At 38.8% G+C, this 13142-nt stretch overlaps 1 protein-coding gene across 2 annotated transcripts; it reads left to right on the top strand.

The window, feature by feature from the left end:
• Window positions 1–2358: 2358 nt before the first annotated feature.
• Window positions 2359–12445, top strand: cpeb4a (cytoplasmic polyadenylation element binding protein 4a). Of its 2 annotated transcripts, XM_079891681.1 has the most exons (10): window positions 2359–2430; window positions 3319–4499; window positions 5678–5768; window positions 6818–6841; window positions 8541–8717; window positions 8805–8894; window positions 9337–9455; window positions 9930–10044; window positions 10330–10511; window positions 11365–12445. In XM_079891681.1, exons 2-10 carry the CDS (start codon window positions 3381–3383, stop codon window positions 11590–11592), a joined length of 2145 nt encoding a protein of 714 aa, XP_079747807.1. In that variant the 5' UTR covers window positions 2359–2430; window positions 3319–3380; the 3' UTR covers window positions 11593–12445. The 2 variants fall into 2 exon arrangements, with proteins under 2 accessions (XP_079747807.1, XP_079747808.1); XM_079891682.1 differs by lacking the exon at window positions 6818–6841.
• The last annotated feature ends 697 nt before the right edge of the window (window positions 12446–13142 follow it).

Below are 13142 nucleotides of genomic sequence, written 5' to 3'. Positions count from 1 at the left end.
GTTAGTGTAACATTGGAGGAACAAGAGGGAGGGGTCCTTTCCCAGCTGTTGCAGTGTTTGCACATGGTTTATGACACTGCAGTAAGTGTAGCTCAATCCCTCTTCTAACATGGCTCACTGTTTACTCATCATGGGCCGAAAATGTGGCAAAGATCTGCAGAGGATGGGATCTGTCAGATGGGAACTTTGGAATTTGGGTTGAAGAGCTAATGAATGCAGACAGCCTTCTGATTTAAATGCTTTAGTCAGACTACCCTAATGATGCAACTTACTTTCTTCTACCAAGCACAGCTCTTTTTTTTTTTTTTTTTTTTTTGCTTTCCAAAAGCTTGCGTTTTAAACATTCTTGATTCGTGAAATCATGCCCTTCACATCTTTAACCTTGAAGGCTACTGCATACAGCGTGCTATTCTCTGCAACCTACATTTCAAACCAACAGCATGCAGCGTCAGTCATACTGTTGCCATGGAGAGATTGCATTAATTGCTTTATTTCAGAAACATCCACGCCGGCAAGCGTTGAGATACGCAACATTTCAATAGCAGCTGAAGGAAATGTATCTTGGTAGTTTTATGACACCTCAAGCTTGCAAATCTTTAGAATATATGTTAAAGCTGAAACTAAGGACCTATCTTCTTCTTGAATCATTGAACAGCATGTGAAATAACACAAAACTGATTGCATCACCTGGGGGCGAAGTCTAGCAAGCAACTACAATGCAGATGTGTCAGACAGAACAACATTGTGAGCTACAAGTGAACATAGCTGGCTTTTTAATCCTCTGAGCAGCCCCCTCGCTCTTGTCCTTCTGCAAGATGACCTTGTGCACAGTATCTTGTGACAGACCCACAGACAGACTGATGAAAGCAAAGACCACAAATGGTTATTCAGGTCCCGGCACTGCCTGTTTTCTGGGAAACAGAAAGTGAGTGATGGGTGCATTTTAAACACGGCTGATTCATTTGTGGCTGCACTGTAAAAAATGATAAGATCAATCAGATATGACAGCATATGTTTTTACATTGCTTTAACTCATCAAAATAAGTTAAGCAATTTTCAAGTTATACAAGATTCAGCTCATTTTTGGGGGGGTCAGTTTAATGTAGGCCTAATTTAAGTTCAAATGACTTAAACATCCAAGTTGATTGTACTTAAAAACTTAAGGCAGCAATTTTTTTACAGTGTAATGTGCGGTATGATAGTCTAGGAATTAGGCCTATTACATTCTCAGACTTGTTGCAATATAATTGCTCCATTTGTAGAGAACATATAAAATGTTAAATATCTGCATGTGCTATTTATTAGAGAATGTAAACAATTATATTCTATGAAAGTTAAGGTAATTAATTCTAAGATTTTATTATAAAATGTTATTAAAGTAATCATTTAAAGAAACTCTCCAGATATCTGCTTCTTTCTTTTTTTAGATTAACATGGCTAAATTTAGACAACGCTCAAAACGTTGATTTGATCGATTCCCGTTTCAGTAAACAGTCCAAATGTGTCAGTTCTCCCTCACACAAATCCTTAGTCTGTGTACTGAAATATAAACTGTACAAACACTAAACTTGACATAAAGCCTACACAAAAATGAATTACTTGAGACACATTCATCCAATGGATGTCACACCATTTATTTATTATTATTATTCATTGCTGCAGAGAAATGGATTGATTTTGATCTGGTCCAGGCATGAATAGTCAAGCGCTAAAACTCGATTACAGGCTGAAAATAGTAACAGCTTACTTTAATGGGATTGCAGGCTGCAGTGAGCACTAGAACTGGCCTACTGAAGGCATCCCCGAGCCTCTAAACCCATCATTAAAAAGATATAGACTGTGTCTGCCCATTAATAACAGCAGTGTGCAGAACTGAATGAATGTGAATAAAATCGAGGCAGGAATCGATCGTCAATCGTCCAATATTTCTCCTTCAAACCTGATAACATTTTTTTTAATTATTCATCTGGTCAAGCATGCCCGAGGCATACGTTTTCCAGACCAAGAAAATGCTAAAGTTCATATAAACATCTCCTATTTCTCTCTGATATTCAGACCTATGTGGCAACCCGTCATAATAATTACAGAAGCTGCTCTTTCATGTATATATATTTATTAATTGTTATTTATATGTCGATCTAAGACGCAGTCTAGACAGCAAATATTTAAACATTTCAAAGCCGGTTCTATGGGATATTTACATTCTGGGCAGGTACAGTCACCCTTCTATCGGTGATAGAAGGTAACTGGTTGAGAAAGAGGTGTGATTGGGATTCTCGGGTCCAATCAAATGCCGCGTTTCCTCAAACCAGGGCGGAGATTCTGCTATACAAGGGCGGGGTTAAAGACGGAAGTTCAACTGGATTGGTTGGTCAGATGCAACACTCACAAACCATGGTCATCTGCAGCACGTCCTTGCAACTTGGAAACGTAAGAAAACCTGTATCATTCTCAGTGTCGATTCTGAAAAAAATCTTTAGCAAAAACAGCCAAAATGTGTCGAGTGTAAATGGTTGGCCGACGAAGACGCGTGGACGTTTTTAACCGCTGTCTTTATTAAAACGCCGACTGCGATGCACGGTGTCATTAAGAAACCAGAACACGAACGCTGTCGTTTGCAGTGCGGGATCTGAAGTAATTTAGCGTTGCTTATGAAGCAAATGTATCAGAAATTCACCGAGTAGCGTTTGGCATCACAACCGTGGGATTTAATCGACGCGTCAATGTAAATTCGAGAATTTATAAGGTAAAATTTGGACTGGGGGGGGGAAGAACACTGCCCCGGTCTATAGCACATAGACTGAAACGTCATCAACATTTTCCTGTATTTAAATGGCTGAGAGAGAGGAGGTCATTGCTGAAATAAGGAAGAACGCCGGTAGGTCATTTGCATTATCTTGAAACATTTGCGATGACAATGCTTTAAATGCGTACGTGAAAATCCTCCATCAGCGGGCGTGCGGAATTATTAGATAAGGTGGCCTGTGTGTGTCATGATGACATGTCGTGATGTGTTTAAAGGCGACCCCGTTTTGCTTAGAAGAAATGTCGATTAAATCAACGGCTCCCCACGGCGTTTCTCTCTGCAGCGTCTTTTACTCTTGATTTCATTAAGATTAAAATCCATTCCATCATTAAATCCATGATAGATCAGTACTGTGTGTGTCTGTGAATGACGGCAAAGGTCGTTAGTGTAAAACAGTAATAGAAACTGCATATTATTTGAATGTATTGTATAATGGGTGGATGACTTGATTCATTAGCTGTTTAGTATTCTAAATATTTTTCATCTCTCTCTCTCTCACACACACACACAAGGGTATTAAGAGAAACTGAGGGAATTACGCACAAGTGAAGATTTACTCGATTAAGCTACATAAATGGGGGATTACGGCTTTCTGGTTAAAAACAACGCTGCTAACAAATCAGTTTTTCCAGTAAGAATACATCCACACCTGCAGCATACGGTCCACCACCAGACCGCTCCTCCAAGCCCTCCAGCTTTCATCAGCAACAACAACACTACCAATGGTGGAAGTGTTGGATCCGCTTGGCTTTTCCCAGCTGTGACGACCCACTCTAACATGCAAGATGATGTTTTGGAGTCTGAGACGTCCAAGGCTTCGCAGCCGCAACTGGAGAGCCAGGATGGACAAGACAAGCAAACGCTCTCTCCACCGGGTCACCAAGAAGCACCAGGAATCATATCAGATTTGGACAACGCCATGCCAGAGGAGAATCAGCTGGAGAAGGGGACCATGGAGAACGCTAACGGAAAAGAGGCGCTGCGGCTTGAGTCTCCAGTGTTATCAGGCTTTGACTATCACGAGACGTCCGGTATTGGTACTTTAGCACAGTCCAGTAGCTCTTCTTCATCGTCCCTCACTGGCTTCAGCAGCTGGTCCACTGCTATGCCGCCTAACCCCTCCACCTTGATTGAAGAGGTCGGCTTTTTCAACCAGGCCGCTACTACTAACAATGCTCCTCCTCCGCTGCTATTTCAGAGTTTCTCTCATCACACCAATACAGGATTCGGGGGGAATTTCTCCCACCAGATAGGGCCACTATCTCAGCACCATCCATCTCATCATCCCCACTTCCAGCACCCTCATAATCAGCACCGCAGGTCCTCACCCAGCCCCCATCCGCCTCCCTTTTCCCACCGCAGTGCTGCTTTCAACCAGCTGCCCCATTTAGGGAATAACTTGAGCAAGCCCCCATCACCTTGGGGAAGCTATCAGAGCCCCTCTTCCACTCCATCTTCAACTTCATGGAGCCCCGGTGGAGGGTACGGAGGCTGGGGAAGCTCTCAGGGACGGGAGTATCGAAGAGGGCTGAATGGAGGGGTCAATCCCCTCAACTCGATTTCGCCTTTAAAGAAGTCTTTCCCAAATAACCAGACACCAACGCAAAAGTATCCCCGCAACAATTCCGGCTTCAACACTAAACCCTGGATGGAGGACACCATAAATCGCAATGATAGCATCTTTCCATTTCAGGTAACTAAAGCCCAGTCTCTCTTAATTTTTTTTTTTAGCTATTGATGATTTAGATGGAGGAACATGTTTAGAGGTAATATGGTTGCAAAGATGTGTACTGAAGATTAGATGACATGAGAATTTTTTTCTTTTTCTTTTTTCTTTCTGCATTTGCTCCCTTTGGCTTAATCTAATCTGATAGTGACGAAGCACTCGTGGCCTGTTTGTTAGATAAATGTGATAGATCAAAGCTCAGATGAGCAATGCAGTGCTGTCGTTCCACTTCTGCAAGCTGTTATTGTCAATGATATAAAAAGACATGTTGAGTGAGTCAAAATCAGGGGACGGGCACACAGGCAACATGAGGGGAACTGGAAACTCTGATACTCATTCATCCACTTATGTCAACACAATATTAACATTCATAAATAGCAGGGATTTTGTTCTATCAGGCTATTCTTATTCTTTTCGTATCTATCATTGATTTAGTAACTGGAAGACCAGCAGATGATTGGATACCAATGACAATACCTTGTGATTTGAATTTTACTTGTTTTAGAGCAGAATTTGTATCATTTTAATGATTTACTTGTTAGCAGTCTGAACTGTATGTTGTTATAACCACAGTGGTAACTGTGAAAACACTCACTGTTTCACATGCTCAGTGTGTCCTCCCTGCTCAGTTCGTAGCCTAATACCAAGAACAAACCATGTATTGTTTGTAAGGCTTTTCTGTTGGTAAGCACAGGATTGTTGTGCTAAAACACACACGGGTTATAGTGCATTTCATCCAAATAAATCAGGTGACTACAGACGCCATGTACATTTTTGAATTGCGAAACAACATGGGTTCTTTTGCAAGCGATCAGACTTGTTACACAGAGAATTACTTTTTCTTTAGGTCTCTGTAGCCTTAGGAATCCTTGATTGGTGTATTCATTATCTAATGGCACTATTGGTGTACACATCAAGTGCCCAACTGTGTCAGTCTGTGTGTGTTAATGTGGTGCATGGGTGGCATAACATATATCATCTGCATTTTTCAAAACAAAATTATGTGAATGTGCCAGCAGGATGAGTTTCAGAAACTGTTGATATCGCTTAAATAGAACTTTGTCTGCGTTATTTTATAAAACCCATTTATTACTTTTCAAACAGAATGACAGGGCCTAATCACATCTCCCTTGTCGTTTTTGCAGGAGCGCAGTCGGTCCTTTGATGGTTTCAGCATGCACTCTCTAGAGAACTCTCTGATCGACATCATGAGAGCCGAGCAGGATTCCTTGAAAGGTACATTACTCACTGCCATTACAGATCCTGCCTCACATGAGTCTGAAAGCGTTTGAGTATCTTTTGCAAGTAAAAACCACTAAATTTGATGATTAATCATCACAGAAAATCTATTTACTAGTTTACACTTGAGTTTATGACTCAGTGTTATTCATAGCAAACACGTAATATAGCCTATTTAAATGCATGGCTGTGAATTTAAATGTATTTTATAGATTCTTTCTCAAAATAACCAAATATAGCCAGTTTACTTGGCTTTGATGCTTAGGCTATATTTGCAGCATCATGCATGCTGGTTTTTTTAATGCACTTTTGTATATTTATTGCATCAGGTCATGTGTTGTTTTTCATCTGCTGTATTATAATGCTTGATTTCTCCAAAACTCCACATTTGTATTCCCCAACCAAAGTAAAAAATGTATAGCCTAACTCATGTTATTTCCATTCTTGTCATAACAGATATGACTGTCCCCCATACTAACGTTTTCCTGCGTTCCCACATACACAACCCAGTTCTAAGTTTAGTTTTGGAATCTGTTTGGGATTTGTGATTTATTGTTGCCATAGGATGAGTGTTTCAGAATGTACAGCCACAGAATATATTGAATGAAGGGACATGGAGATCACCTAAGTTCCCTTCAGGATTTGAAGGCTTATCTAGGACAAACACTGGAGAGTTTGATATGTAGTTTTTGCACAGAATTGGTTTAGTTGTTCACATTACATCTTTTTTTTTTTTTTTTTTTTTTTTTTTTAAATCGAGGTGAAGTGTAACATTAATAATTCTTACAAATATAGGATTTAATTATATATATTTGAATAGCACAAATGTGGTAAACCAAATGATGGTTCAGTGTTTGCTTGTTCTCAGTGATGTAGTCTACCTACTGCTTTCCAATACCTGTGGACTGATGTCTACTAACTGTATGTGCTATTGTGCATTTAATACACAAATCCTCCATTTTTATCAACAGTGTTTTAGTCCGATAGCATCTGATTGCAATGTCTAAGTCTTTGCTCAAGTTTATTCTGTCTTATTTCACATGCAGCAAGGAATTACGGGAGGCGACGAGGTAAAGATCTTGATAGTGTATTTATACTTTGTCTCTTGGTTCATGTAATTGATTTTCAAGTTACAACATGCCTTTGTGTTAAATTGTGTTGGTTGCCAGGCAAGGTTTCTGTACTCTGTTGTTTAGAAACTGTGATCTTTCATTGTATTCAAATGAAGACGGGTGTTAATTCAGGGTTCCTACACATTTTCCATTTCTAAATTCCATTCTTATCATACTCAAATTTCCAAACTTCGACCATATTTAACATAAATGGTTCATACATCATTATTGTTTATTGTTCATTATTATTATTATTATTATTATTATTATTATTATTATTATCATCTATTTTATTAAATTCATAAAGAAATATCTTACTATTGCAAAATTAAACTACTGTAAAATAAAAAAAATCAAGAATTTAATAATCATAGTAACAAAAACATTATAATACAGTCTTTAAAAGGTATTGAATTGTTATTATTTGTAGTTTTATTGTTATTTTTATTTATTATTATTATTATTATTATTATTATTATTATTTTTATTATTATTAATAATATTGACAACAATAATAATTGGTATGATCATTTTTGTTTATTTTATTTTACAAAACAACAATGACAATTGTAACATTTATGGTTGTCCTAATTTCTTTGCTTTCAATTGTTAAACCATTGAGTTTTTATTTTGGCGGAAACCCGCAGGGTTTGTCAACGATTTGTTGACATTACGAATTTGGGTTGATGGTTTTCGCATGTTGCGTTGCCAAATGCAAATTCTTAATTACTCAAACACACAGCACTTGCAGAGTAGCATTTACTGTAAATTGAAACTAAAAATGAACACAGTGATGCACTTTGGCTTTGCTCTGAAACGTGCAGCACGACTAATATATTAATAAATTTACATTACAACCTTTACGATTTGATAATCGCACTAAGACATATCACATTCACACAACCATGCATTGTCAAAATTCATAGTTACCGGGCAACTGGCGAGTAATGTGATTTTTAACTCGCATTTGGCACTTTAAACCCAGCGTGCAGCGCTGTCAGAAGCAATCTGTGCATGAAATAAATGTATTAGAAAAAGTAACCTTTTGCAGTTTTAGTAATTGTTTAGGGTCTCTTCATGGTTTCAGTTCATGAAGGTCACGCTTTTCCGGTCTGAAAATACGGAAATCCATATAAATATGGAAAAATCCCAACCCTACTGCATATATTTACCTCGGTTTGATATTGTAATCATGGTTTCATGTTGAACGATCACCAAACAACAAAGTACGTTCTTATTTAAATGATCGTTTGCCCCTTTATCTGTTGCTGGTTCAAGTGGCACATGCACATTCATTTAGTGAAATTCAAAAGAGACTCGCTTATGATAAAGCCAAACAATTTTGCGCAATCAAAATGTCCGCCTTGAATTAATTTAACGGTCATTAAACGTTTGCCATGAAATCACACTGCTTGTGTTATACATTTATTTATTATTTATTCATATTTCAGAAAACTGAAAAAGGGAAACAAATATTTTGCCATCTTCCGTTTTCTTTTTTCCATACCTTTCCGGACCTGGAAATTACTTTTCCAAACTGTGTAGGAACCCTGTTAATTGCTTCTCTACATAATCTACAGCAGCTTTTCTATAAAGGTTTGTTAGGTGACTTCAGAATTAGTTCCACTAAATTGCCTTTGGGACTATTGTGTGACAGGTCACTCATCGTTGTTTCCCATGGAGGATGAGCGGAGTTACGGAGAGGATGAGAGGTCTGATCAGAGTCTGAGTGGACTGGGCTCACCACACAATTTCCCTCACCAGAATGGTGAACGCATTGAGCGATATTCTCGCAAGGTCTTTGTTGGTGGTCTACCTCCAGACATAGATGAAGGTACTAAGGGATAAGAAGGGTTGCTCTTCAGGTTTTAGTAAAATGAGCAAAAACAACAACTTACATGTCATATGTATACAATTTCAGACGAGATCACTGCCAGTTTCCGACGCTTCGGACATTTGTTTGTGGACTGGCCACACAAAGCAGAAAGCAAATCTTATTTTCCACCGAAAGGTTAGTTTCAGAGTGCAAAAACTCTACATTTATTAAGAAATGAGTCGTGCAGAGATCAGCTTCTCTCATTTTAGCTGATTAATTCTGGAATTCTACGAGGGAGCTTAGATGCAAACCATTGTTTAAAGCCAAGCTTAAGATGAATATCAGTGGGCCCTAAGCAAAGGCTACAGGTGAAGGTTACTGAAAGTGCTAGATCAGGGATGTCCAAACTCAGTCCTGGAGGGCCACTGTCCTGCAGAGTTTAGCTCTAGCCTGCCTCAACACACCTACCTGGAAGTTTCTAGAATGCCTTGTAAGACCTTGATTATCTGGTTCAGGTGTGTTTAATTGGGGTTGGAGCTAAACTCTGCAGGACAGCGGCCCTCCAGGAGCAGGATTGGACATCCCTGTGCTAGATGCTTCTTGCATGCATACCCTCAGTGAACCTGTTGTCTTCCAGGTTATGCCTTCCTCCTGTTTCAAGACGAGAGCTCAGTCCAGGCACTGATTGACGCCTGTATGGAAGAGGATGGGAAGCTCTATCTCTGTGTCTCTAGCCCTACAATCAAAGACAAACCAGTAAGATATTAAATGAAGTTCCTAATGTAGGTTCATGAGGAGCCCAGTCATTCAGTCCTGTCAATCGACATTACAAGCGTATATAAGCAGCAGTCATTGTGCTATTTCTAACAACAATTCTTCCGGCATCCCTTCTCCTCCTCTATTTCTCTCATTCTTCTACATAGTATCATTATTGGGGGTTTAGCTCGGAGCTCGAGCCTCGGGTTCGAGCTTCCTTTGAAGACCGCAAGCCAAGTTTGTTTACCATTAGCCATCAGGACTGGATGGGCAGGCGAACTCATGAGAAGCCTGTATGTCTGCTGTTCCTGTGTGATTTTATTCTTAAGCTCTCATGCAAGTCATGAGAAATTAGGAGAGCAGTTTAAAGTTAATCATAAACCTGCTCCAACACTGTTACCAAAACCAGTGGAATTTCGTAGAAACACTGTATGACAAGTCAATGATTCTGTTATGTTTATTGTGTAACTTTAGGTCCAGATACGACCCTGGAATTTGAACGACAGTGACTTTGTGATGGATGGCTCTCAGCCCCTTGACCCCAGGAAAACTATCTTTGTTGGGGGAGTTCCACGACCTCTACGAGCTGGTTTGTTTGGCTTTGAGATGAGCCCATAAATTATTTTATTTTTTAAATCTGTTTAGTCATCACAGTAAATATACAATAAGGTCTTTGTAGATTATTTACAGTGTGATGTTAGAATCATCTAGCACAGGGTTTACTCTAACTTAAACTTGATGCTACAGAATACAAGCATGTTGCAATATGATGTCTTGAGCATGAGAGTGTTTATGCAAGCCCTCTTTTAAATTATTATTATTTCTTTTCATTTATTATTATTTATTTTTAAATTGATGTGTTACCCCATGACAGTGGAGCTCGCAATGATTATGGACCGACTGTACGGCGGGGTGTGTTATGCTGGCATTGACACTGACCCTGAGCTGAAGTATCCTAAAGGAGCTGGACGGGTGGCCTTCTCCAATCAACAGAGCTACATTGCTGCTATCAGCGCTCGCTTTGTGCAACTGCAACACGGAGAGATCGATAAACGGGTGAGTGGGGGTTGGAGCTTTAAGTAATGTATATGTAAACTGATATAGTCAACCTCGTTCTTTAGCTCTTCCATATATCAAATGTCAGCACTATGCATAGCAGGGCTCTTCACCTGCAGGCCGGCAGGAGTTTTTATATGGCCCTCGATTTCTCTTGTGAACTGTCTTTTTTTTTCGCAAAATGGTTGACATTTAAGTCTGCAGTCTAAATTCAACATGGAGTGCACACTTAAGCTGTAAGGGGCAGATTTACTAAACAGAGCCAATTAGCATGAGAGCGCGGTTCCAAAACAGCGCTGATGGGAGTGGAAAGTTCTGTGCGTGATCTACCGACAACGTGCAAATTAAAGAGACAGACACAGTCAGATCATTTCCAGAATGACCAACGCAATCTTCCAGGTAGCGTCTGGTTTAAGACATGCACCAGTACGTTGACGAGCGCAAACCTTTGTAAATCACCTTGCATGATTCATCACCCTCCTCACATCAATTTTGAGCCTGAAAAGGAAACTCCTACAGATGAATATGCAATAAGGTCAGGCACAAAACGAACTGTCCACGCCTTTTCAGCGCTAATTTTTCACTGCGTGTCTTAGTAAGTAGTTTATTAACACCAAAAGATGGTTTGCGCTGGCGCAAGCTGTTAGTAAATCTAGCCCTAAGTTCTTTAGCTAGTCAAATGACATTAAGTTTTATAAATGAAAATGGAGATCTGATTTACTGCATACTACAATAATGTTGGGCTCTTTGCCTTATTTGTTTAAATGGTTTATGGTCCTAATTCTTTTGTTCTTCATGGTCAAGGCCAGCCTACCGTCACATGTGCTAAGCTAAAAGTGTCTACCTTTCCCAGGTGGAAGTGAAGCCATATGTACTGGATGACCAGCTGTGTGATGAGTGTCAGGGCACGCGTTGTGGGGGCAAGTTTGCTCCGTTCTTCTGCGCTAATGTCACTTGTCTTCAGTACTACTGTGAATACTGCTGGGCAGCCATTCACTCGCGTGCCGGACGGGAGTTTCACAAGCCTCTAGTGAAGGAGGGAGGAGACCGGCCTCGCCACATCTCCTTCCGCTGGAACTGATCTGGGAGGCCAAGGCTGTGCTATTCATATTCATGCACTTTTCATTTTGCTAAGTCCTTTTTATTTAGTTCTTTTTTAAGTCTAAAATTGTATTTATTCTTAAGTTTTTAATTTTTTTTATTATTTTTTTTTTGCAGAAGAGAATGCTAAAAGAAAATGGTGTAATCCTGATTTTTGTTGAAAAGCTACATTGGTGCGCATGAAGACTTGAATGCATTAGATTTAAAAAAAAAATATATATATATATAGATGTTTAGCCTGACTTGAATTACTGTTCTATCTTTATTCTCTTGGAGCGTCATCTTCTGTTTGTAATGGGTCACATTTTCACTTGAATCTGTTGAAGGCTATACACTGAGGCTAACAATGTAAGGGTTCAAGCCTCATTTATATGACTTTAATGTTGAGGTTTGCTATTTCACTGACTAATCTTAACTGGTTGCATGGCAAATGTGGAATCATAGTTACTCCTTTCAAATGCACAGTAACAACTAACAAGAGGCCGCAACCTATTCTGGAATGGATTATATGGACTAGTTCTCACGTGTAAGGCAAATCTTTGTGATTTAGCCAAAAAAGTAGTTCCTTTAGAGTAATGTAACCCATTCTGTAAAGATTGCTATTAAACTACATCCAAGTTACCTATTACTTAATCAAATCAAGCATAAGACTTAAGGCTAAAGGGCAAGAACTAAGAACAGCAGAGATGCGGTGATAATGCAGGATGTGACTGTTTGTTGTGCTTGATACACAGGTTTTTGGTCAGGCAAACCAAAGATGAGCCTTAGAGATGTCCTACTGTCTATGATACAATGAATAGAAAGCTTAAAAGCATAATTGGTTTAATGGATTTAAAAAAAAGAAAAAAAAAAAAGAATTCTATTCACTTAAGTGTTTATGATTCTTGTAATGGTTATGGCAGTAACTTTGGCTCATTTGTCAGGGATTTTGTGCTAAAAGCTAACTCAATGTTGTAGTATTTGCTAATGAGGAATTACCATGTTTTGCATTGATAGTGTTTTACTGCATGGGTTTTGCCATGGGTTAATTGGTGTTCTAACTGAGCATTGCAGTAGCTGAGCACATTTCAAAGAATTTGAAAAACAAATATTATTTTTTACATGGTCTGCTGATTTTTGTACTGTGTTTTATAGCTAATTATTTTGTCATGGACGTAAAACCATTATGCACTACTTTTCTAAATATTGTTTTTCAAGTCACTTTTTTCCACAAATGGAAAGTCCTTTTGTGATAACTTTTTTTTTTTTTCACTTGTTGAATATAGATTTTGTACTTTTTGTTACTAAGAGATCTGGTTATAATGCAAGCATACCTTAAGGAAAAGAAAAAAAGCTAATATAATTTTGTTTAGGTTTTTATGTATTTACGTTCTGAAATCCCTAGATCGTCACACACACACATATATATATATATATTTAGGTGACTGTATTGTTCAAACTAATATCTAATATTTGCAAAATGCAAACAGTGTTCTTTTCTATCTTAATGGACAAAGTAAATATTGAATCTAGCATGACACAAATTCCTTA

This window comes from Squalius cephalus, assembly GCF_949319135.1.
Source record: "Squalius cephalus genome assembly, chromosome: 14".
In the NCBI taxonomy this organism is placed as follows: Eukaryota; Metazoa; Chordata; class Actinopteri; order Cypriniformes; family Leuciscidae; genus Squalius; species Squalius cephalus.
Note: the sequence above shows the minus strand (reverse complement) of the source record. Positions and strands in the feature narration are given on the sequence as shown.